Source organism: Callospermophilus lateralis, chromosome 3, assembly GCF_048772815.1.
Source record: "Callospermophilus lateralis isolate mCalLat2 chromosome 3, mCalLat2.hap1, whole genome shotgun sequence".
Classification (NCBI taxonomy): Eukaryota; Metazoa; Chordata; class Mammalia; order Rodentia; family Sciuridae; genus Callospermophilus; species Callospermophilus lateralis.
The window spans coordinates 66,642,270-66,669,372 of record NC_135307.1 but is presented as its reverse complement, the minus strand read 5'-3'; the positions used below and the strand labels follow the sequence as shown (position 1 = coordinate 66,669,372).

Below are 27,103 nucleotides of genomic sequence, written 5' to 3'. Positions count from 1 at the left end.
GCTTTACACACACAATTATGAAAATCTTCATAACTCCTGATTGTTTTACCCTAAGTTCCACAACTGGTGAAGAGGCAGAAATGTTCTGAAAATCTCCTCTGGTGTCTCATTCACTAGGCCACACTGCTTCTCCCCACCCCCCCACAACACCTCAAAATCAACGTAGGTCCCACCTACTTAATGTAGAAAGGTGGGAACAGAGTTTTTCCCTATAGGAGGGAATTTAGTTGCTGCTTTGAAACAACGCAGAAGTGTACTATCACCGCGGGATGCCCTCAAGTCCTGCGCAGCTTTACTACTGGGTCAGACAGTAAACCGATCCAGCGAAGATTGCGAGGTGCTAACGGGGCACCGGGTGGGGCTTTAGGGACCTGGAGAGAAGCGCGAGTCCCGCAGACACGTGGCGGAAGCAGCTCCTGACCCCGCCCCGCGTCCGGTGAGCCAGCGCCCGCGGCCGGTATCCTGGGCGACGCTGTGAGGCGGCCAGGGTGCAGCCATGTACCGGCTGCCCGAGTCTAAGAGGAAGCGGTGGGACAAGCAGGCCCCTTCCCGGCAGGACGTACAAACCGCCTGTGTCCTCCCCTCTCCGGGGGCTGGTGAAGGCGGCCCTGCTCTCCCGGATCGGCAATCGGCGCCGCGGGCGACGGTCGCAGGCTCGGCGGGTGCCCGGGACAACAGCCTACCGGCACCCGCACGCCCTCGTCCTTTGCTGCGCTCCGTGACCTCCTCCACAGGCGGGTCGCCGCCTTCCTCCGGGACCGGTAGTTCTCAAAAACATACCGGCATATTTGCCCACAAAAACAGACCTAGAGAGGTACATTGAGCAGTCGGTAGGAATTGAATTCTGGCTCCACTCGCAGATGCTTAGATGCTCGTGAAAGCCCGCCTCACCACCTCTGAAGGGTTGCAAAGTAGCCCAACAGCTGAGGAGCGTCGGGGGTGGGGGCAGAGAAGCAGGACCCGGGGCGAGGAAGGGCTGGTGGGTTGCTCTCTACCACTACCTGAAAGGGTTTTGGCGATTGCCTCAGAACGGAGGGCGAAGGGTTTGGAGCAGGCTGCTGTTTTGTGTCCAACTCAGGTCAAAGGTTGTGGCTATGCTGGGCATCAATTTATTTTGTCCCAAATATTTTTGTCCGATGAATCTTGAGTTATGTGCAGTTTAAATTTTCTTTCTTCCTCCCTTTCCTTACCTGAGCCGTCCCTTCTTTCCTCTTCCTACTTTCTTCCCTCCCTCCCTTCCTACTGAAACCAAACCAAAAAGCAATCAAAAAGGATAAGTTAAAAATATACTTTTAAGATTCTACATCTTTATTGACTAGAGTTAAAAAAAGACGTGTGAATTATTAAAGGTTTATGTAACGTGGATTGAAAATTGAACTTTTAATTATTTTTGCTTCAATCATTTCATTTTGCAGCAATCAGGATTACAGTTAGGGATGTGGTACTGGAAAGATGAAACCAAAACTCTTGAATTCAGAAGGTAAATTTTAATAAAACTTTATTAGCAGTTTTATAAAATTACATATATGTGCGATAAAACATAAGCAATAAGCAATGTAGAAAAGTATAGAGATTCCGGAAGCTAAGAAATACACAGGAATATATATCTTCCCTACTGCTAGAAAAATAAATATTTAACCAGTATGTTCCCTTTATAGTTAGCATTATTTAGCATTATTCTACAAAAAGGATATTTTATATTACTAGTTGGAATTATTGCCTAATTCTATCTCATTCTTTTGACCACAATTTCAAATATGTAAACTTACAATTTGTATTGAAAAAAAAGTATAGAGAATAAAATAAATATATGGTGAAGTCCAACTATCTGGAGATTATCATTTTACTGAACAGCCTTGCAGACATCACTTTCTGTTAATTAACCCTTACCAGCTGCTTCCCATGAACCAGCCTTTCTACTAATCAGTCTACAAACCCTTTGAAACAGCTACTATCCAGTTTACAGATAAAGAAACTGAGGTTTCAAAGGGCTAAGTGATTTGAAAATTAAGTAACTTGGTCCAATAGCATAGCTCGTAAATGACTAAGAAGATTTTAATGTATGCATGTTTGGCTCCAGAGTCCATATTCTTAATACTGTGTAAAATTGCCTTTGTAAGTTATAGAAATAATTTTACATGAGTGGGATCATATTACACCTCCTGCAATGATGGTACATTTTATAAGGAAATATAATTAGATTAGAAAAACTAATCTAAAATCCTGAATCTAGCTGGGAGTGGTGGCACACATCTGTAATCCCAGTGGCTCAGGAAGCTTGGGTAGGAGGATCTCGAGTTCAGAGCCAGCCTCAGCAATTTAACAAGGCACTAAGCAACTCAGTGAGACCCTGTCTCTAATTAAAATACAAAAAAGGTCCGGGGATGTTGCTCAGTGGTTAAGTTCCCTGCTATCAATGGAAAAAATAAATACTGACTCTAAAACTATATAACTAAACTGATAATACTAGCCACTACTTGTGTATCTAGTGCATATTTTTCTAATTCTTATAAATAGCTATGTGAAATGAGCATTAATATTCTCATTTTATAGGGGCTGGGGTTGTGGCTCACCTAGCACTTGAGTAGAGTGCTCACCTAGCACATGCGAGGCCCTGGGTTCCATCTTCAGCACCACATAAAAATAAATAAAGGTATTATGTCCAAACAACTACAACTAAAAAATAAATATTTTTAAAAATTTTTTAAAATATTCTCATTTTATTGGTGAAGAAACAGTGGGTCAGTGAGATTAAATTGAGTAGCACAACTGAGAGTTTGAACCAAAATTAGTCTGATGCCAAAGCCCTTTCCACGTACAAGCTGTCTCCCTCTACTAGACTGTAAGCCCCTCAGCAGCAGAAAATGCCTTACTCATCTTCATGTCCCAGGATCCATCTACAGAACTTTATAGAATGGGTGCTCAACAAATGTTTATTGAGATGTTCAGTTAACCAGCTGGATTCAAGTGGAGGAATACTAGAGGTAGGGGACCAATCAGAAGGCCGTTGATTGCAGGATTAGAGATAGTTATAGTAAGTAGCAGAATTAACTCCATGCAGTTAAAAACAGAAGGGTGAAGGACAAAGAAATATTTAAGAGGTGGAATTGACAGAATGTTTGGATAAAATTGATAGAATATAAGTGGCTAGATATAAAAGGAGAGGGAGAAGTAGGTGTCTTTATTGACTCCCAGGTGTCTGAGTGGAGAAAGTGAGTGGCTAGGCTTGCCCTTCACTCAAATACAGATTAAAAGACACAAATGTGTGTTTGAGTTTGCTATGACATGTTCACATGGATATGACTCTTCAGCTGTTGGACAAATGGGGCTGGAGGCCAGGAAGAACTTTGCTAAGTATATATAGTTACATTATAAATATAATGACATGGAGATCAAACAAATAATTAAAAGGCTTCACATTTTATTAGCATCAAAATCAAGTTTCATATAATATATTTGTTCCAGGATTAAGGAATCTTTTATGTCCAAAGTAGTAATTTTAGTTTTGCTTTTTTTCCCTCCGAAATGTCATAGAAGATTCTGTTTGGCAGCTTCTAAAGCAGTATACTTGGTGACTGTGAGACAGACAGCTGTGGTATTAAATGAAAGACTAGTCACAGGAATCAAAATAGAATGTGGGTCTTAAAGTTTCTTATATATGCCTGCATCTACATATAGATACATACAGATATACATATCTATTCTTCATCCATATGTATATCTCTATGTATCTATATGTAGATATAGACATATATAGGTGCTGGGGATCAAACCCAGCATGCTAGGCAGGTACTCTACACTGAACTACATCCCCAGCCCTCTTCATGTATATTTAAGGGACTATCTTAGGTAGTGACATAGTGCTTCAGGAGGCTGAGGCAGGAAAATCCCAGATTTGAGGCCAGCCTGAGCAATTTAGCAAGAACTTGTCTCAAAATTTAAAAAATTATGTGGCCTACACACATACATTCTGGGACAGTTTGAGGAGGTGTAGAAAGGAACATGATGAAGAATAGATAGGGACAGCCCTTTTGTAAGATGTAAATTACAAAAGGGCTGTAAGGAGATGTAACTCAGTGGTAGAGGGCTTGTCTAGCACATGTGAAGTCCTGGGTTTGAACTTCAATAATGAAAAATAAAATAAATATAAATAAAGGCCATCTTAGCCCTCTTCTCTAATGAAAATTGTACCATACTTACTGAACTTCTGTATAAATGAAGTTAATTGGCAGTATTTTTAAAAAAATATTTACTCTTTTTAGTTGTAGTTAGACATCATACCTTTATTTATTTATTATTATGTGTGGTGCTGAGGATCGAACCCAGGGCCTCACACATGCTAGGCAAGCACTCTACCACTGAGCTACAACCCCAGCCCAGTTAGCAGTACATTTCAAACTAATCTTCAGTGCTAATTCAGGTAGCACTATTTCATATTTGAGCCTACTAATAAACTTACAGATAATCAGTTTCATAGTTTTTCATATTTATAAAATATTCATATTCACAAGCTAAAGTTTCTTTTGTTACCAAATTGTTATTAAAATATGACTTGATTTGATTTCCCCTAGTTTTAGAGATGGTATGACTTAAAATATTGGTTGTAATTGTCTATTTTAAAATAGCTAGAGAGGTTTATAATTGTACCCAACACAAAGAAGTAATAATTGTTTAAGGTGATAGATACACCAGTTACCCTGATTTGATCATGATATTATATAAATGTATTGAAATATCACACTGTACCCCAGTTACTATATGTTGATTAAATGTATTAAAAATAATATTTAAGTCACATGGTATAATATTGTCCCCAAAAGGCTAGATACAAAGTGTAAATACTGCTGGGCACAGTGGGACATACCTATAATCCCAGTGATTTGGGAGGCTGAGGCAGGAGCCTCAAGCCAGTTCTAGGCAAGCCTCAGCATCTTAGCTAGACCCTGTCTCAAAATGAAAAAGGGCTGAGGATGCAACTCAGTAGCTAAATGCCCCTGGGCCCAATCCCTAGTACCAAAAATAAATAAATACCCCCCAAACACCAAAGCCCCCCAACGAAAAAGTAAATGGTTGAATGAATGGTTATAAATGTGTAAAACTTTTAAAACAAAAGGAATTGCCATGATAGAGGTAAAAATATAGCAGTTACTTTTAGGGGTATTATCAGCTGGCACATAGTGGGGGACAGTACAAGGGAACCTGCCCGTGTACTGGAAATGTTTTTTTATGTGTTGGTGGTAGTTACATGGGTATATACATATTAAAAACTTGATCACGCTTTATACTTAGGATTTATTTGCTTTAGTACTTATAAGTTACAACTCCAATTAAAAAAAAATTAAATACCCCAAGTAGAGATTATATGGCCTACACACATACATTCTGGGACAGTTTGAGGAGATGTAGAAAGGAATATAATGAAGCTCTTTCAAGTTTAAGTAACTCAGTTTGGCAAACTTAGGTTACCTTAAGTGTCCTGCTATTAGGGACAGTACTAAGGTGGAGGAAAATAGACCTTTGTATATTTTATGGCCAGAGTTAGTGTTTGGGTTCAGTGGAAATATAGGTGCTGATTTCTTATTAAAGTCTGAACATATCTGAGTGGGCAGTGGTCGGAGTAGAAGCTGCAGAGGTGGCAGGCCTGTCCAGGAACCCTTACTGAGTACATGGGCTGCATTTCTGCTTTAGAAAGCCCCTCCCATGGGAACACTGAGGAACAAGATTCCAATTAGGTGGATAATCTTAGAGGGAGGGGGTAGGACCTAGATGAATTCTAACAGAATAGAGAGATTAGGACAGTAGGTGAGTCAGTAAGCATGTAGAGGGGGGTGAAAGATTTAATTATACAGGTAATAAACATACCTTCTTATTATTAAACAATTCAAATAATGCAGAAACATACAGACATGGAAGACAGATTTCTTTACCACTATCTCGTCTCTGCCCCAGCCCTCCACCCCTCATTGGAATAGCCACTGTTAACAGTTGGTATTCTTAAATTTATTTATTTTTCTTGCCTTTCCCCCACCCTAATAACTCAGTACACCCTCCCCCATGATCCCAATCCTTGGAGACCAATGATAAGAGGAACATCAGAAAGAATGAAAAGCGTGGAAATCATCCATTGGCCAGCATGGTGCCAGTGTCTTCAAAAAGGAAAGGAAAAGAAAGGTGGAAAAATACAAATAATCCATTCTCTTGAGGTGACATCATGTACTCACTTTTTGGAGCTGACATATGATACAACAGGACATTAGGAGGTTGGCCAAAGCTGCTGGGGAGGTACTCCTCCAAAATATTTCCTTGCTGAGATTTGATAAGGAGGCAATAAGGATCTATATGATATTCATCTTTAGAGAATGACTAAAACTGGGGGAAAGTACTTCCATTACTCTATCTACATTTCAGCTTAACAGAGGCACATAAAACTTTGGGCAGAGATAAAGCTACTGGTTGGGTTATCAATGCCATATTGTTTCCAAGCAGAAAAGCAATTCATAACCCACACTGGGTCACCAAACCAATGTATGTAGCAAACACCACAGTTGTGGAAAATGTATTCTCTCTAAGGTAGGAACCATATCCTACTGATCTTTGAAAGACTTCTATTTTCCTGTTAGCATTTGCTGATATTCTGAGAGCGTGTGTTGGCTGTAATCAGATACCATCTCATGTTCACTGTCAGCAATTGCTGACAAGAGTCTCAGGGGCCTCAGTATAAACTTGTTGTTTTTTGAGGTCTCTTGTTAGTTAGATCCATTACTGCCTAATAAGTCTTATACTGCCTGTAAGGAAACCCTGAGTCAAGTAAAGGGTTCTGAAAACTTCCTGGAGACAGGCAAGTTCTTGAGAGGGGTTCAAAATTACCAAGATGACTTCTTGGGGGCAGGATTGCCTGGTGGCTAAGCCCATAGCTCTGTGGCTAGAGAACCTGGGTGCCCATCTTGGCTTTGCCATTTATTATGTGATGTCAATCAAGTTACTTAATCTCTTCTAAGCTTCAGTTTTTCCCAGATATAAAAATGGTGTTAATATTATTTTTCTCACAGAGTTGCTAGGAGGATTAAATGAGATTGTGCTGCCTGGCATGGGCACATGCCTGTAATCCCAGCGACTAGGGAGGCTGTGGCAATAGGATCAAGTTCAAAGCCAGCCTCAGCAACTTAACAAGGTCCTAAGCAACTTAGCAAGACCTTGTCTCAAAATTAAAAATAAAAAGGACTGGGGATGTAGCTCAGTGGTAAAGTGCCACTGGGTTCAATCTCCAGTACCAAAAATAAATAAATAAGATTATTCCTAAAAGCATCTGGCCCATAACAAGTACTCGATAAATTTTTAAAATCCCTCCAAACTTAGTGAGGTTTCTGCTTCTTGAGAAGGTACTACAGGATTTTTAGATAGAAATTTTTGTGTATGGTAGTATTGTGGAGACTGCTGAGGCTGAGAGCCTAATGTAAAATCTGAAGTTTTAATCATTCTGTGTATAAATACTTAAACTGAACACTGTTGTGCCCAAAAATATTTGGCCTCTGCTCATAATATATGCTATCCTAAGGTTGTATGAGTTAGGATCATGATGTGATTAGTTTTTTCCCTAGGAAAACATCAAGTTCCTAATCATCTCATTTCTATTACAGTTTTATATCTTCAGTAGAACTAAAGGAGAAAGGAAAGAAAGGCAAAGCCGTTCACTTTGCTGAAATTGATGGCCCCGCTTCAGAAAGGTGGTTTCACTTCTCATCCATGCCAGTGCTGCCAATGGTGCCTCTCAGTGGAATCACTTAAGTCTTTACAAACTCTAAGTTCCATTATCTCAGGCTGAAATGCAGTACCAATAAAGGAAAAATGAGGCACTACCTCAGAATTATAGTGGGAGTTACAAATCATCCCTATAAATGTATCTGTGATAACTTGGCTGTTAGTACATTTCATTTTTTAGTTTTCTTTTAATCTGAATGTTGTAACTATCCAGAAATAGATGATTGAAATGATCTCTTTTGGATGGAATATGTGTGTGTGTGTGTGTGTGTGTGTGTGTGTGTGTGTACATATGATATTAGGGGTTGAACAGGGCCTTGCACATGCTGGGCAACTAACTCTACCTACTGCATCACATCCCCAGCCCTATGTGTACATTTTATATCAGGCAGTGTGTATTCCTTTCACATCTAGCATAATAAATATAATGTTTAATAAAATACATCCCCAAATGATATTTCATTAAATGAAACCCATGCATAACTCTGAGGATCTCCTTACTTTATAGTAAATGATTCACACACTGCAAGATAGAGTAGATACAATGAAAACCTTTTAAAACACTAGGGGCTGGGCATGGTGGTGCACACTTGTAATCCCAGTGGCTCAAGAGCTGAGGTAAGAGGATTGCAAGTTGAAGGCCAGCCTTAGCAACTTAGTGAGACCCTATTTCAAAATAAAAAATAAAAAAGGCTGGGGATATGGCTAAGAGGTTAAATGCCCTTGGGTTCAATCCCTGGTACCAAAAAATAAATGAACAACAACAACAAAAAAAACACACTACTACATGCTATTGTTCCAAAACAGGTTGACAGATAAAAGGCTCTCTTCAAGAGAGGATAAGTCAGCGAAAGCTTTAGAGAAACGAGGTCAGCAGGGCAACGTTACACTGGATGATGTTAAGTGTGAGTAGCTGTTCCCTCCTCCTTACACACTACCTGGTATGAACCTCTAAGGCAGCACTTTGTCTCTCTTTCAATTACCCATCTTCTCTCCTTTCAGTTGTTGCTTTGCTTTTGCTACAAGATACTGAGATGCAGAAGATCTGTTCTTTTACAACGTTTATGAGGTGTGTAATGCTTGCAAGACATTGTAAGTCTTTTCCCTTTTACTTTGCAGTAATTTCATCTGATAAGTGCTGATAGATCTGATTTTTAGAGAAACAGCAGGAAGCAGGTTCTATGTAAACCATCAACTCATCACTCAGTCACAAGACTGAAATCAAAAAGTCTGGCAGAGGAATCCAGAAGTCACAGGAGCCCACAGGAAACCCCAACAAAGTCCCAGGGCAAGGAGTATAGAGTGCATGTTGCCAGAGTTCCATGCAGACTGCACTATATTTATATACTATTCACAGAATGTACCCATTTACTGTAGAATGTTTCTTTTTTTTTTTTAAATTTTAATATTTATTTATTTATTTTAGTTTTTGGCGGACACAACATCTTTGTTTGTATGTGGTGCTGAGGATCGAACCCCGGCCACACGCATGCCAGGCGAGCGTGCTACCGCTTGAGCCACATCCCCAGCCCCTGTAGAATGTTTCTTGATTTTTCTAAGCATCAGTTCCCTTAGCTACAAAATTAAGAATAGTGTCTCCTTTCTATGGCCGTCTGTGCCTGGGCTTCTCTTGGCATCTGCACATATGACTGGTCTATTAGAGTTGGGCACCCAATGCTATAGGCACTTCTCCTACATCACCTCAGATTTCTAGTGCAGGTTGCTTGTGATGAATACCTGAGACTCTTCCCTCAGATCTTGCTCCATTTCAGGGGCCCACTTGGCCCGAGCACTGACCTTGGCAAGCAGGACAATTCCTTAGAGTTGTTTTCTACATTATATTTTCTATACAACCTCCCAGAGCCCCTGCAGAACTGAATTATACTAGTTCACGGTGATAACACCCCATTCACTGGCTTCCTTCCTTTTCCTATTTCATTTCCACTCTCCATAGGATGTTTCCTAAGATCATGTCCTGCTTTATCTGCTTACTCTCAGTTCTTTGCTTCAGGATCTTTTTCTGGGGAAACCCAAAGTTAGATAAGTAGTTATTAATATCTTGACAAAAAAATCTGTAATAGTCACCTTCATCCTGCTCTACAGGTGCAGTTAAAAGAAAGCATGTCAGAGTAAGAATGTCCTTTAGGGGCTAGAAAGAAGGCAGTAAAAGTCTGATAAAAATATAAAGAAAACAATAACTTCTAATTGAAAAATGAGATAGCATTGTAAATCAGTGCATTCTTTTTGGAGAGCAAAACATGAAAATTTAATGTGCTTGTGTACTGTGTTCTAACAATTTCACTTCTGTCTATAATATTTTAAAAAGACATCAATATCCTTCAACAGAAGACTAGTTAAGTAATTTAAGAGAGAATATTCAACTGTTTAAAAGAATAAGGGACATCTATACATAGCATCATAGAAAGAGGTCCACACTACACATGTAAGTGACAAAAGCAAGTGGCAATAAATCATGTCTATAAAAAAATACTTTAAGGCATATATTTATACATATGTATTAATGTTGGTGGGGGAGGATGTTATATGTAAACAACTATGCTTTAGAAGGTTTAGGAAGAATTCATTCCAAAGACTTAATAGTGGCCACCACCAGGGAGTAGGATAGAAGAGAGAATATTTTACTTTATACATTTCTGTACGTTTAAAAAAATATTTTAGTTCCCCACTTCAATCAAATGTGTGAAATATGATATGTCAAGAGCATTGTAATGTTTTGAACAATAATAAAAAATATTTTAGTTGTAGTTGGACACAATATCTTTATTTATTTTTATGTGGTGCTGAGGATCGAACCCAGTGCCTCACACGTGCGAGGCAGGCTCTCTGTCACTGAGCTACAGCCCCAGCCCCAATTTCTGTACATTTTTTAAACAATGGATATATATATAACTTGTATAGTAAGAACTTCTTAAAAATTTAATTAATAAGCACAACTGTAAGAATTTAGTAGTCAGGCACAATGGAGCCTGTAACCCAGGGACTTGGGAGGCGGAGGCAGGAGGATTGCAAGTTTGAGACCAGTGTCAGCAAATTAGTGAGACCTGTCTCAAAATAAAAAATAAAAAAGGGCTGGGAATGTAGCTGAATGGAAGAGCATCCCTGGGTTCAATTCCCAGTACAAAAGAAACAAAAAGAATTTAGTGTCTGACTTTCCAAAAATAAATCTTTTTTTTTTTTTTTTTTTTTTTACAAAAAGTGAATTTCTTAACTTTCAGTAGTGTAATAGATAGAATCTTAAATGGTAAGTAAATTAGTTGTGTGATAGGCATGATAACATGTATTTCTACTCATGTCCTATGCCCATATTTTTTATGAAAAACCTCATATTTGAATAGATTAGTGTTGATTTCTTTCTTTCTGTTTTCTAAATTTCTTCATAGAAATAAGAATCTTGACAATTTCCTCATGGCATTATTGTACTATTTATCTCATTATTTGGAAAAAAACTCGCTAGAAAAGAAGCCCCAAAGCTATATGGTGTAAGTAAGTTCTATAAGTGCTTTTTATCACAGCCAGTTTAAAAGTAACTTTTACCTAAGGTGAAGAGATAATGGAATTCTAAAAATCTTTTGGGTGTACATGGGAGAAGTTTTCCTGTTTTTAAAGCTCATTGAATAATGGGTATTCCATACAACAAAATATTCCAACTAATAAAGAATAACAGTACCCAATAATGAGATTTAAAGAAAGCCACATTAGTAATTTAAAAAATTTTAGTAACCATATTTTAAAAAGATGCAGGTTAAATTAGTTTTAACAGTTATTTAAACCTATGACTGGAAAATATTATTATAACAAGTAGTCAATACTAGGAAGTGATTAATTTTACTTTTTTATGAAATAACTCTTTGAAGCCTGGTGTCTTTTATACTTATAATATATCTCAATTGAAACTAGCCACATTAAATGCTCAACAGCCACATGTAGTTAGTAGCTACCATATCCAGTAGTGCAGAAATAGATTTATTTTGTTATGCTTTCTATGCTAACAAAAGTTCTTGCTAAAGGGTTTGTAAGCATCTAATAAAAAAGCTAAGATTTTTTTTTTTTTTTTTTTTAAATAACAGAATTGGCCAAAATGTCATCACAGGAAAATACCCCAAACTTTCTTAGGCTACTTGTAAAGAACTTAATTGCTTTACACAGAGGTGGCTTAGAGATATACACCCAGGGGCAAGCTCTGGGAACTTGGAGTCCACAGCAGAACAATGCCTTGCAGACTTGGCCATGACCTTTCACAAGCATGGAACTTTCCAAGTGCCCAGCTGCCCTCCTCGTACATGTGGAACCAACCCAGTGACTTAGCTGTTAGGAATGTTGAATAGAGCCATTAACTTGCTACAGAGTATTTTGAAATGCAAAACTCCTGTATATAATCAAGCAGTTTGAAAAACATTTTATGGATAGAGAAATAGTTTCTGGATAGCAGTTTTGTAAAGGACCAAATAAATATTCAAACACTGCTGCTACCGTAAAGCTATCATAATGTGCAATGCTGGTGTTGTTTCAGGGCAACCTTTCACAGTAAGACAGCCAGAGCATGCAGTGTTTCTATGGTAGCGAGCAAAAGGGCTAAAGCCAGTGTGAGCTTCGAAGATACAAGGGTTCTTACTATTCCCAAGTAGAAACTTATTAGACTTTGGTGGTATTTTGGCTTATTTTGTGTGGTCTTTTCTAATTTTGAGGCTTATTGCTAATCTAGCAAAGAAATTTGTTTTATATCTTAATTAACAGGTAACAGAGAAGAAAAATTCCTTAGTTATTTTTAAAATGCATGAAAACTCTTTAGAACATGGAGGTGTAAGACTGTTTCTTAGAAGGAATCAATTACAGAAATGACCAAAAGCAAAGTAGGCCTTAAAATGATCGATTCTGGGGTTTGATTCTAAAAAAGCATTATAACCTTTCATTTTCAGGCTTTCCAGTAGTCAGTCTATTTACTTATATTTAGAATTAAACATAGATTGCAATGTGATATCAGCACAGAAAAAAAATTGATTTCAATCCAACTAGCATAGGGATAATAGTCCCTAATTCACAGTGTTGCACAGAAATAAACGAGATAGTGTCTTGTCTTAACCCAGTGGTCGCACTTGGAAAGAAAGCTTGCATCCAGTGAGAGGAGGGCAGAAAGAAATGGAGAAAGATGTCAAAGACGCATTTTGGGTGGGGAGGTGGGAAGATTAAATGAACTCTAGAGAGGGCAAAGGGGAAAAGGGGAGGGTGTTGAAGGGAGGGGGCAGAGGGGTAGGAAAGACGGTGGAATGCGATGGTCATCATTACTCTAAGTACGTGTATGAAGACTCAAGGATGTGACTCTACTTTTGTGTACAACCAGAGATATGAAAAATTGTGCTGTATATGGGTAATATGAATTGTATGTCTTTGGTTGTCATATATAACAAAATTAAAAAAAAATTAAAAATACAGCAAAGTAAATTGTGTAGCCAAGGGCAGGGGGAGATGCATTAGATAATACTAGATGGTTAAAAGCCCTAATTCCAGAAAAAGAAAGCTCTTCCCCATTTAAAGATGAAAAAACTAAGGCTCAGAGAGATGAAGTAATTTGTTGAAATGACATACCTCCTAAGTAGTAGAGATGAGGCTAGAACCCAGGTCTAACTCAAAAGCTTGTGCTTAACACACCCAGCACCTTCTATTGATCAACTATGGGTCTGTTTCCAGAGTTCATCCATTCAGAATCAACATTTATAACTCTGAACAAGACACAATTTTGCCTGAGTTTATATACACTGTACCATAAACATTTTTCAAGTTATGACCTCCTTTATGATTTTTTAATGGTGGCATAACTTTCCATTAAGTAAATGACTTGACTTTAGCTATTAAAGGGTAATTTATTACAGTGGTTAAGGTTGCATATTTTGATGGCTGGGTTAAATCTCATAGGTTTAATATGATCATTTCTGTGGTTCTTTAAATCTTTTTTTTTTTTTTTTTGGTATAGGGGATTGAACTCAGGGGCACTCAACCACTGAGCCACATCCCCAACCCTTTTTTATATTTTATTTAGAGAAGGGTCTCACTGAGTTGCTTGATGCCTCGCTTTTGCTGGCTTTGAACTCGCTATCCTCCTGCCTCAGCCTCCTGAGGATTACAGATGTACTGGGATTACAGATGTACACCACCACACTCCAGTTGAAATTCTTTTCAGATATTTATTTCATAGTATTATGCTGATTTTTCTCTTACTGAAGCATCAATTTCAGCAAAATTTGTCATTCTTGTCATTTACTTTTTTTTTTTTTTAATAGTTCTGGGAATGGAACCCAGGGCCATGCTAGTCAAATGCTCTACCATTAAGCTGCACCCTGGCATTTTTAAAGAATGTTATTTCAGGTGAACTATTAATTTAGTGTTTAGGACTGTTTAAGGCAATGCTACAGAATGAAGTAAAAAGGCTGAAACATTATAGGGAATGGTTTTTCAGATATAGAATTTTTCTTTTTCTTTTTTTGTGTACCAGGGATTGAACCCACGGGCACTTACCCACTGAACCAAATCCCCAGCCTTTTATTTTGAGGCAGGGTCTCACAAGGTTGCCCACAGCCTTGCTAAATTGCTGAGAGTAGCTTTGAACCTGAGATCCTCCTGCCTAAGCTTCCCAAGCTGCTGGGATTACAGCAAAAGAAGGCTACTAGCTACTGGCAGCTTTGACAAAGGAAGGTTGAAGGTGCAGGAAGCAGGGAGATAGGCACTGTGATGTGGCCATTGGGGCTCATGTGGAGGGGTGTGTTTGGGTTACATGGCATTTGGACACTTAAAATTGGAGCCTACTGGGAAAAGATACATTCATACATTGCTGGTGGGAATGCAGATGGGTGCAAAAATTATGAAAAGCAGTACAGAGATTCCTCAGAAAACTTGGAATGAACACCATTTGACCCAGCTATCCCACTTCTTGGTTTATACCCAAAGGACTTAAAATCAGCTTATATAGTGATGCAGCCACATCATGTTTATAGCAGCTCAATTCACAATAGCTAAACTATGGAACCACCCAGATACCCTTCAACAGATGAATAGATTTAAAAAATGGAATATTACTCATCCTTAATGAAGAATGAAATTATGGCATTTGCAGGTAAATGGATGGAGCTTAATTCTAAGCAAAATAAGCTAGTCCCCAAAAAAGAGCCAAATGCTTTCTCTGATATGTGGATACTAATCCATGATGGGGGGCAGCTAGAGAAGAATATAGTTACTTTAGATTAGGTAAAGGGGAGTGAAGAGAGAGGAACAGGTATGGGGTTAGAAAGGATAATAGAACAAATCAGGCATTATTACCCTTATGTTTGTATATAACTATATGACCAGTGTGATTCTACATCATGTACAATCAGAAGAATGAGAAATTATACTCCATTATATATGATGTATCAAAGTACATTCTACTGTCATATATAACTAATTAAATAAATTAAAAATAAAATTTGCGCTCTTCTAGCATACGCTGGGCGCTGGATTCGATCCTCAGCACCACATAAAAATAAAAATAAAGATGTTGTATCCACCGAAAAACTGAAAAACAAATATTAAAAAATTCTCTCTCTCTTAAAAAATTAAAACAAAATTTATTCAAGAAACTCATTTTATTCTAGTGATTTCCAAGCCTTTTATCATGTGTAATAATGTTTTGTGCTCTAAAACAGCCATATTATCCTTAAAGTCACCATTTCCCCTCACAGCATATCTTCATCTAGTCATTGTAGTGGTTAACCTCAGAAGGGATAGTAATTTGTTTTTGTTTACTGTGCATTTCATTTGGTATCTAGTGACTAACAGTGCACTGGAATGTATTGTCAAGAATATAGTTCCCTATTGTGCTGCAAAAAAAAAAAAATTAAAATTAGGATTCAGATATGTTGCAACCTAAGAAAAGACTGTCTTTTACAAAGATCATTTGCAATTCAGTTGGAGCTGGGGCTGTGTTTTCACAGGGAAGCAATATTATTATAATTGACACCCAAGTTCCCAGAATAGTTGACCACAAATGCCTCTTTAGCAACACACCTAAACTCAGAACTGAGAGTGGCCCAGTGCTGTACTTGAAGCCCCCAAGCTTAATAGAAACACCAGGAACTGGGAAAGCTGAGGTGGCAGGGAGTCTCTACAGCAGCTTTGAGAACACAGTAGAAAGAAAAGCTGCCAGCTGCCTCAGCAACCAGTTATGGGTCACTTGTTAGTTGAGCTGTTCTATAGATATTAGGACTAGCTGTATATAAAATTGAGGCTCCATAGATAGCAAAAAGAATCTATCTATAAACAAGTGAAAATTGACCATAAACTTTGAGTTGCTGATTCTAGTGATTAATAATGATTTAAGGGACTTTGAGGATTTTCCTATGTCATGGCTCAAATAAAACAAATGAATTGGTAAGTCAGGTCTGTTGACTCACTAGTATATCTTTCAAAAAAGTTTATAATTCAGACTTTTAAAATGCTAATTAATAGGCATTTACTCAAATTAATCTATATTGTCTTTTTCTTCCCTCTAGGGGCCTTGTAGAGAAAAAAGAGATGGAGCTGGTTTTAAGTAAGTTAGAAGCAGCACAGAAATATTTGGCTCAGAAGTACTGTGTCCTCGTGCTGGGGTTGGGCATGCCTGATAAGCATCACATGTGCTGTGGAAAGTAAGTGTGCACTCTAGATGCCATTAGGTCATGACATCCTTAGGACCCTTGCATTTGACTTCTGGTACTGAGGGGAAAAGCATTTCCTTTTTGTTGTCCAGAATAATTGGGCTCAGGTAAAATCTTCCCCAAGCACTGGGGGTTGTCTGCTTTGAGAGAGCCAAGTGAGTATGGAAGACATCCCAGAATCTCAGTTAATATCTATTTATTTAGGTACAGAATTGAACATAAGGATGTTTTACCACTGAGTAGCATCCCCAGCCCTTTGTTTTTTATTTTGAGACAGGGTCTCGCTAAATTCCTGAAGGCTGGCCTCAAATTTGCCATGCTTCTGCCTGAGCCTCCAGAGTTACTGAGATTATAGGTGTGTGCCATGACACCCGACTCAGCTGATATTAAAAAATTCTCCCCTGTTTGTGATTAAATGACTTGCTTTCTCAGTGGAATCTTGCTCTCAACCAGGAGGGATTCCTATGCTAGGCAGGGCTACTGGTGGCCTCTAGTATATACCGAGTGATAGAACAATGTTGGTGGGGGGTGGAATGTCTGCTTGTTTTGCAACTGCCAGGAAGAGCTGCTGAGGTGGGGGTTATAAAATAACACTGTCTATGGGAATACAATTTTTGTCTTAGGATGACAATGTCTGCATAATTGTAATTGAAATTTAAAAAGGGGTCTCATCACCAGAAAGTTGGAGATCACAGGAAGAAAAACTTTGATCCTTAACTCCAAATCTTCCCCTGAACAGTTTCATGACAAGCCCAAGAGCCATCCCATGGCCATAGCCAGAACTTAAAAAAAAAAAAAAAAAAAAAAAAAAAACCTCAATAGGAAAAGAACACAATACATCATATACCTCTCTCTAAATCCCCCATGTTTTCAAAGATATCTTTGTCCATGAACATACTTACCCAGTTGTTCCTATGAATTTTTTTGTGTTCTACATTTCCTGAGTGCTCTCCTCTCTTATTCTGCATACATAATTTCACTTATCATTTTCCATAGCAGCTGTAGTTATCCTGTTGTATAGTATACCCATTGCTTAACCATCCCTTTTGTAAACATTTACATGGTTTCAGTTTTTCTGTTTTATTGTAGTTTGTATTGCTTTACATAAATTACTTTGTTCATGTGGACTATTTCCTTATGGCTTATTACCCAGAATGTATTTACCTATAGGGCACAAACAATTGTTAAAAAGCTCTTCATAACATATTGCCAGATTGTGCTCCAAAAAGGTTCATCTCAGAGGTAGTGGTATGTGCCGATAGTCCCAGCATTTGGGAGGCTGAGGCAGGAAGATCACTGGAGCCCAGGAGTTTGAGGCCAGTCTGGACAACATAGGGAGACCCCATCTCCAAACAACCAACCAAGACCAACCAACTGAAAAGAATCCAGAGCTCTCCACAGACCTCCTGCATGGGAGGCTGGGAAAAGTGATTTCAAAAAAATTAAAACATTTTGTATTGCCCTCAGCAATAAGCATATTTGGTTGTGTTGGGTTTTATTATTTTAATATTTTTGATAGTTTAAAGGTGTATTAAAAGCTTAAAGATGTTTTACATAATGAATATTTTTCAGGCTTTTAGAGTCTCCGCTCTTTTTCTTTTTAAAATTATTCACTGTCTACTCATTTAGTTTCAACCATTTACCAAGGGGGAATTGGAAAATTTTTTAATTTCTTTATTTACATCCTATACCAAGGATTGACCATTTGTATTTTTTAGTTTGTTGCTTTCTTTTGAATATTTATATGTTTAAACATTAGAAAAATGTTTTTTATTATTCAAACATGTCCACATTTTTTCTGATATTTGATAGTCATACAAGTTCTTGCTGTTCCTGGGTTAAATTTATTACCTTTCTTTTTAATTTTTTAAAATTAGCATTTTAAAGAAATGTGACTTTGCTCCATTTGAAATCTGTTACAACATATCAGATGAACTATGAATATAAGCTTTTTTTTTTTTAACTAATATCAAACTTTCTAATAATATCTATTTTTTTCTCCACAGTAACATGTCTGGTTAAATTTTGAATTTTTCTAACATTTTAACCCAATTTGGTAAATTCCTATTGATTTTTCCCCCCAGTACTGGGAATTGAGTCAGGGCTACTCTATCTTTGAGCTACATCCCCAGCCCTTTTTATTTTTTGATATAGTGTCTTACTAAGTTTCCCTGTCTGACTTTGAACTTTTGATCCTCTTGCCTCAGCCTTCCAAGTAGATGGGATTATAGGCATGGACCAACATATCTAGCTTGCAGTCATTATTTCTTTCTGTATCTTTTAAAAGTATAGATAGTCCTTACACATTCGGCTATCCACAGCCTACTTTTTCTTATGGTAATGCTCCTAAACCAATTTGTTTTTAAAATTACAAGTCATAGCGTATTGGTAGATCTTGAAATCAATGTAGTTGTGAAGAAAATAAAATAGTTTTAAAAAATAAGTATATCTGGTGTGAAAGTAATAAATAGAAATCCATAGTCCAGGGATACTTTAATAAACAACTGAAAAAAAAAATAAGTATATCTGGGGCTGGAGTTGTAGCTCAGTGGTAGACCACTTGCCTGGCATGTGTAAGGCCCTGGGTTCAATCCTTAGCACCACATATAAATAAATAAATAAATAAATAAATAAATAAAGTAAAAATCCACTGACAACTAAAAATTTTTTTAAAAAAAATCAAGTATATCATATGAAATAAAGATATGTATTTTTTTTTTCAGGATACTTTTGTGTCTATGTCTTAGTATGTTTTGAGTTGCTTTAACAAAATACTTGAGGCTGGGTTCTCTATTATTTCTAAACAATAGATGTTTAATGAGCTCATAGAACTGGTGTCCAAGAGCATAGTACCAAGCTTCACTTTTGGTAAGGACCTCATGGCAGATAGCATCAAAGGTGGGAAGTGGAGAGAGAGTGAAGATAGAGAAGACAGAGAAGTCAGGTGTCGGGACACAGTGTACAAGATAAATCATATGGTGGGAAAGGAAGCAAGAAATCAGGGAGAAAGCAGGCTTGCTTCCCCCCCCCCACTAATACTAGAGATTGAACCCAGGGTGTTCTGCTACTGAATCACATCTCAGCCCTTTCTATTTTTTGAGACAGAATCTTGCCAATTTGCCAAGACTGGTCGCAAACTTGTGATCCTCTGGACTTAGCCTCCCAAGTCCCAGGGATTACACCCATGTGCCACTGTGCCTGGCCAGGCTCTCTCTTTAACAATCTGCTATGAAACTAATCCACTTCTATGAGACCCAACCCAACTCTCCATAATACCAGCATCAATCCCTTGTAGAGGGCAGTGGTGACTCTGCCATCTTCCACTAAGACTCACCTCTTAAAGGTCCCACTCCCTTTCAATACTGACACCTTGGGTAAGTAAGCCTCAGCTTGTATTTCAGCAAGGACAAACCAGATTCACACCATAGCAGTCAATGTGTGTATTCTAGGGACTCAATATTAAGTATGTTTCTTGCTGTGAGTTACAATTTAAAGAGTCTGAAAGCCACTGCGTTACAGCATCCTTTCAGTACCACACGCACTCTTGTGTTTTCATAAGAATTTTGCTTTGCTCAGCCTTTCAAGCAATTATACCATAGTGTTGTTTGTCAGCTAATTGTTCAATTTAGACAGTTGTGTTAATTTGTTGGGCCATTTGAATACACTATTGAATTCCCCCTATATTTTAGAAAAAGATAAGTGGAACATTGGAAAATCAAGTACTGCTAATTCAAATCTAGAAACCATTGAGCATCTGGAGAATCTTTAGCTGCATTCAAATGCTTGGGACTAAAGTAGAACAAATGTGGGTTTGATTGCAAAAGACAAGACCTTGCACATGCTAGTCAAGTGTTCTACCACTGAATCATATCTTCAGCCCTTTTTATTTTAAGATAGGGTCTTGCTAAGATGACCAGATTGGCCTCGAACTTGGGATCTTCCTGCCTCAGCCTCTGAATACCTAGGATGACAAGTATGTGCCACTGCTCCCAGCTACAATCTTTTCCATGTTTTTTTTTTTTTTTTTTTTTTTTAGTGCAGTAAAATTATATACAATAGTGGGCTCATTGTTACATATTTGTATATGCACATGATATAACAATATAATTTGGTCACTATTGTCCTCCAATATTTCCCCTTTCCCCCTCCTCCTTTTTCCTTCTTACAATACAATTTTTAGAAACTATGATGTTTGAAAGTAGGTGATTGCCTCTGGTTAGCACAAGGTCCTGGTCCCTTTTCCACCGTCTGCAGCATCACTTGCTTTTCTTCTGCCCATTGGATGGCAGTTTGGAGAAGAACAGGCTTAGAGCTCACCATGCACCATTTATGTATCAAATTCCATATATGTCAAAGGACTGACATGTATGGAACAAAGGACTTAGAGGAAAGCAGATTGCAGGATAGTTCTGCCAGTGAGTTGTTAATGGCCATGGATGTTGATTATATCCTTGATTCAGGGATTTATAGTATTCTTTGGGTGGGCTTTTTTTTTTTTTTTTGCACTGGGGATTGAAATCAGGGGTACTTAACTTCTAGACCACATCCCTAGCCCCGCCCCCTTTTTTAACATTTTATTTAGAGACAGAGTCTCACTGAGTTGCTTAGGACCTTGCTAAGTTGCTGAGGCTGGCTTTGAACTCACAATCCTCCTGCCTCAGCTTCCTGAGCCACTGGTATTATAGGCCTGTGCCACCGTGCCTGGCATTGGTGGGTTTTATGTAGAAAATGAGGACAGTGATTTTTGTCAGTTATAAGAATTAGCTGATTTTAACATATCTTTATTTCACTTTAACTTGAATAAGCTAATATTTTCACGTGGATTTTCTGGTTTTTCCCTCTAACATGTACATGGCTAATATTGGACTAGAATACCTCAAGCCATTTATCTCTGGGGTTAAAGTGAAGATTACAGTAGAACAATTAATTTGGGGCTATTAATCTAGTACTTTCATGTCGCTTGAGAAGTAGGAGAAGAAGCTTCTCTATACTAAACACATCTGTGAAAATCCAGTATCACATAAATCAGCAAAATTTTGAAGAATGTGTTCAGTAAAATTTATCTGTGTGTTGGAGATACATGCAAAAGCCTCCTTTTTGGTGTAAACTATAGACTTAGATCTGTTCTTTGGTTGTAGCTAGTACAGGCTTCATCCTCACCCCCATCCTAGGATATGAACCTTCTTCCTACACTCTCAGTGTGGCTGTCACCTCATGGTGGACCAAAGAGGCTGGTGGTAGAGGTAGAGATAGAGAGAAAAGTAGGCTCTTTTAAAACATCATCTTTTAAAAAAATTTTTGGGTGGTGGGTGTGACTATATTGCCCAAACTGGTCTTAAATTCCTGGGCTCAAATTATCCTCCTGCCTGGGACGACAGATGCATGCCACAACACACAGCTCTAAATCACTCTTAAACCTGCCTCCCAGTTCAGTCAAATGCATTAAGGACTCTTTCCCCTCTCCACCAACACATCTTTGAAACTTCTTTTTCCTTGTATAGGGCAGAATTTGACATTCATTTAGTTTAGATCTTGAATGTCTCTCAAAGACTCATGAGTTTAAGGCTTGGTCCCCAGGATAGGAAGTGGCAGAGGCTTGAAGAGGCGGAGCTTAATGAGAAATCCTTAGGTCATTATGGTTGTGCCCTTGAAAGGGATTGTGGGGCCCTGGTCCCTTCTTCCTCTGCTCTCTGGTTCATGAGGTGAGTGAGTGATTTTGCTACAATATGTGCTTTGGCCTTGATGTGCTACCTTGCTGCAGACCCAAAGCAATAGGCCAGCTGATGATGGACTGAAGCCTCCAACACTGTGGACCAAAGTGAACCTTTTCTAACTGAACCTTTCTCTCTCTAGAGAGAGAGAGAGAGAGAGAAAGAAAACTTTTTTTTTGGTAGAAATAACACAATGACTTTATTTTTATGTGGTGCTGAGAATCGAACCCGGGTCCTGCGCACACTAGACGAGTGCTCTACCGCTGAGCCACAATCCCAGCCCCATGCACCTTTTCTCTTATAAGTTAACTCTCTTGGGAATTTTGTTATGGTGATGGAAACTTACTAACACACTTGATTTCACCTAAAGTCATAGTGGGCAAATGGGAAAACACAATTTTTTTCTTTTCCCCAGCCTAGAGCCTAGGTTCAAACTTTGGCTCTAGGCTTTATATCCTTTCACAATAACTAATAATATACTTTCTTCATTTTGATTTAGAGCTAACAATCTAAAGTAGCAACAAGGAATAAGAAAGAATCTTAATAGGCCATTGCAAAAAAAAAAAAAAATCTCTGGTTTTACTATCAGGTCACCTTTCCCTTCTTTCCTTTGGATTGTGCCCTCAAAGGTGGATTATACAGTGCTCTTGCAGACCAGCTTGGTAGCCACTTGCCACATGTGGCTACTGAGCATTTGAAATGTAGCTTCAAATTGAGAGATGCTATAAATGTGAAATATATGCAGTATATAAAATATGTACAAAAAGCTTTAAGGTAAATAAAATACCTTATCAATTTAAAATATTGAGTATATATTGAAATGATATTCCAGGAATTTGGATAAAATAAATATATTGTTAAAATTAACATCACCATTTTATTTTATTTATTTTTTTTTATTTTGCAGTGCTGGGGATCAAACCTAGGGCTTTGTGCTTGCTAAGCAAGTGAGCTATACCCTCAGCTCCACCTGTTTGTTTGTTTGTTTTACCATGGCTGCTAGAAATTTTAAAATTATATTTATGGCTTACCTTATGTTACTATTGGATTGTGGTATTACAAACCTTGTTCAATTTTGCAGGTGATTTTGGCAGAGGAGGGGGTGTCTTACATTCTATTAATCAAAAAATTTCTAAATGATTTTAGGTTTTATGTACTTAATATAGAAATTATAAAATACAAAAAAGAGAAAATGATCCACAGTTCACCAGCAACAGATGAATTTACAGAGGTTGAACTGTGAGATCCCAAACAGTGCCCCTGTCACACATCCATTTCCTGGACTCATTTCAGTTTCCTTCACAGAGATAAATCAGAATGGCAAGACCCAGTCTTCCATTCTTCATTTCCCTGGTATGGGCCACATCAGTTTGCTTTAGGTTTTAAGAGAGATAAGAATTCAGGTATTTAAATCAATTTGAAGGAAAGTGAAGGACGTTCATGTTACCTTTCCTTCTAAACTAAAAAATGAGAGAGAGAAAGAGTGGGAGAATGTGTGTTTCATGGACGTCACTCTCTAATTTCAAAACCTTGCCAAGATGCTGTCTCTCTAAACTTTCTCCCAGAACATAAGCTGACTCATTATTCCAAAAACAGTTTGTTTGGTTTTCTGCTTCAGCTTGGCAGGTCTGCATGGGCTCTAGTTTCAATCTGGTAGAGGTATGAAAGGGCAGAAATTCTTCAGTGAGGCCTGAATAAACCAAAGAAACATGGAAGCTTTCTTTCCCTAAGAAGTTTCTGCTGGACTCTGTTGTTCAATATTTTTATCTGCAAACTATTCTAAAGAAAAAGTCATTTCCCAAGCATTCTGGTTATGAGGACAGATGTGTATATCTTACAGACATGAATTTTAGCCCAAGATCTGTCCCTACTTAAACATATATATTTGGTTTTTAGTCTCAACTTTGGTTTTTTTAGTTGTAAGTGGGAATAATAGTGCTGACTACTTCATATGGGTATTATGAAGACTAAATATGGTAGTCAGTATAAAGGTTTCAGCATGGTATCTGGCCCATAGTCTGCACTTAATTTAATTATTGTTGCCTTAATTTTGTGTTGAAGACTTGTACATGAGGAATCCAGTATACAAAGAAGCAGGTAGGACAAGAGCTGTAAAAGATGAGCCAGCTCTTTGGGCTCATGCCCCAGTGGAAGGCCGCTTTGGGCCAGTAAAAACCAAAGTCCCTGGAAGAAGGATGGAGGTCCTGAGGATTGGGGATTATCTTCCCTAGACTTTCCAGGATGGTTCTGGAGAGCCTGGTCCCAGGACCAATACTAGAATTCTAGGAATCACAGTTAATCCAAGGAAGGCACAAGGAAAAGCAGAAGTGAAACCAGCTTCAACCTTGGAGCACCCTGGGTCTGACCTCCTTCTCCATGACTGGTGGAGTGACTGCAGGTACACAGCCCCCACAGTCAACTCTCAAGAACTCTTCAGGACATGCCTGCTTCCCTAAAGCTGAAAGTCAAAATCAAAACAACCTGTGTAAGATGCAAGGTCAGGTTTACTAAGCCTGCTCATCCCAGTACAATAGCCTTAACAATGAATTTGTGTTGCAAGGACTGCTGGGCAAATATCTGCCTTTAAGAGCTAAGGCTCAGGTCTGGGTGTGTGGTTTAGCAAGAGAGAAAAAGCTCCAGGCTCCTTAATGTCGGATGTTACTCAGAAGGAGGAGCACAATATAGTTCTTAGTCTGTTGATCGTGTGGTGTTGATTTTATTAATTTTGTTTCTGTTTCTTTTTTGCATCCAACAGCCAAAACCATTGTTTTTCTTCATTCTATACTTACCCTCTAGTTCTGTGCAACCACATCTATTTATCACTTCACATAACCTGTTTATTACCTTCCCACTCTCCTCATGTCCCCAACACTCACATCACCAGAAGCATTTGAAAATATACAATTTCTCATTGGCTTGTTTATTCTGAATTTATGTTGGCTTTTTTTTTTCCTTTGGGGTATTGGGGATTGAACCCAAGGGCACTTTACCACTGAATTACATTCCCAACTCTTTTTTATTTTTTTAAATTTTGAGACAGGGTTTTGCTAAGTTGCTTAGGGCCTTGCTGAGTTTCTGAGGCTGGGTTTGAACTTGCAATCTTCTTGCCTCAGCCTCCGGAGCTACTGGTATTGAAGGCATGCACCACCGTGCCTGATGATTTTGGTTAATTTTTGCCCAAACACTCCAGAGGTTTTGACCTGGGTCACTTAGGAAGTTGAATAGAAGGCATTTGTATTCTCTTTGCCTTTTGCTAGCATTCATGTAGCTAATTGTCTCGGAGCCACAGGTCATGAGCCTACATTTTGGGAAAGATAAGAGCTAGAATATTAAAGACTAAACTTCCCTGTCAGCCTATTGTTATAATGTGCTATGTTGCAGGGAGAAAATGTCAGACACACAAAAAGACTGGAAATTCTTCGAGGTAAGTCACATTTTAGGGATTTTCTTTGTGCTGTGATACATAGTGCATAGCAATGATGAATAGTCATTTCTTAGGCACTTACTTTGGTGAATATGCTTTCTAAAAAACATGCTAACAAGCCACATAGTACACCTTAGGATTTTGGTCTGAATTTCCTCCCATGAAGGTGAGTACATGTCCAATTTTTCTTGGCTTTTCAAGGATATTGAGAAATTGGGTCATTTGGGTTTGTAGCTACTTTGCAATGTTATATGAACAGTTGAGAGTTTTTCTTATGATTTCTGAAAATCGTGATTCTTGTCTGTTTTTTGTCATAGTCCTTATTCACTTTCTGTACATATGTAGCATGGATTGTCTTCCAACGTCAACACTTGACAGAGATCGAGGAAGAAATAGGAAGGCTCTTCCGCTCCAATATGTTCAACATTCCTCGAAGGAAACGGGAGGATGAAGAATCAGGAGGGGAGAAGAAACGCATGACTTTTGTACAATTCAGGTTTGATCTCTGTCTTTTGTAAACTTGAGGCTGTATCTAGACAGCTGGATAAGGTGATCTAAATGGCATCTTTCTTCTCCCACAGGCGAATGATGGCAAAACGCCCAGCCATTAAAAAAGCCGTTAACATGCGTTCTCCAGTCCTGTCTACTCTGCTGCCATCTCTCAGAGAAAAAGCTCAGAATATCGTTGAGAAAAAGTATCATCTAGTAGGCATCAAACTCCCAGGCCGGGTACAAAAACACATGCAAAGTCTGGACTCTGTGCCCATGTCAGTGTAAGTGACTCAGGAGGGAGGCCGGACAGCCTCAGGGTTGGACCTGGAAGGGGCAGGGGCTCAGCACCATGCCTCTGCAGAGAATTGAATAAAGACAAGGCATCTGTGTTTCCATGAATCCCCTGCTCCTGGCTATCTGTTTCCTGTCCAGATTAATTCTAGTTAGATGCATTGAGATTAGAAAAAAATCATTAGAAAGTTGTGCTAGACTCCAAATAGTTGTAATTTGGAGAAGTAAGTACAGATTCTTTAAGGCTGATGGTTATGCATTGTAAGGATCATCTTTGGGAAATTTAGGAAGGGTCAATACAAAATCTTGCTGTGGATTGAGTTTTGGATTCATATGTCAGACTACAGTGGTTATTCATGAAATAGAGACAACTTTCAAAAAAGTGTGTGTGTGTGTGTGTGTGTGTGTGTGTGTGTGTCTGTCTGTCTGTCTGACTTAGTTTTAGTATACTACCTCAGCTATACCAACAATTCTTTTTACAGAGTTGGCATTTTGGGGGAGCCACGATGTCTGTTCAACCCTCATACCCTTCTCCCCCTTGAACCAAAAGAAAATGCAAAATCATCTAAAAGACTTCCGTCCCTGGTAGAGAGAAATAACATCCAGATTCAGGATGCACTGGAGTCATGAAAACATTGTCTTCTTAAATATGCCCTAAATAATCTGGTATATTCCACTTCTGTAATCAAGTCCAGCACTTGAGGTAAACTACTTCAACTTAACTGCTTGATATAGGATCAATA

General features: G+C 38.4%; 1 protein-coding gene across 1 annotated transcript; it reads left to right on the top strand.

Moving 5' to 3' along the window:
- Positions 1-460: 460 nt before the first annotated feature.
- On the top strand, positions 461-27,103 carry Ppp1r36 (protein phosphatase 1 regulatory subunit 36). Its single transcript, XM_076848326.2, has 11 exons — positions 461-814; positions 1,416-1,480; positions 7,638-7,724; positions 8,566-8,663; positions 8,761-8,827; positions 11,160-11,258; positions 16,299-16,433; positions 25,535-25,577; positions 25,895-26,073; positions 26,159-26,350; positions 26,843-27,103. Exons 1-11 carry the CDS (start codon positions 497-499, stop codon positions 26,988-26,990), a joined length of 1,431 nt encoding a protein of 476 aa, XP_076704441.1. The 5' UTR covers positions 461-496; the 3' UTR covers positions 26,991-27,103.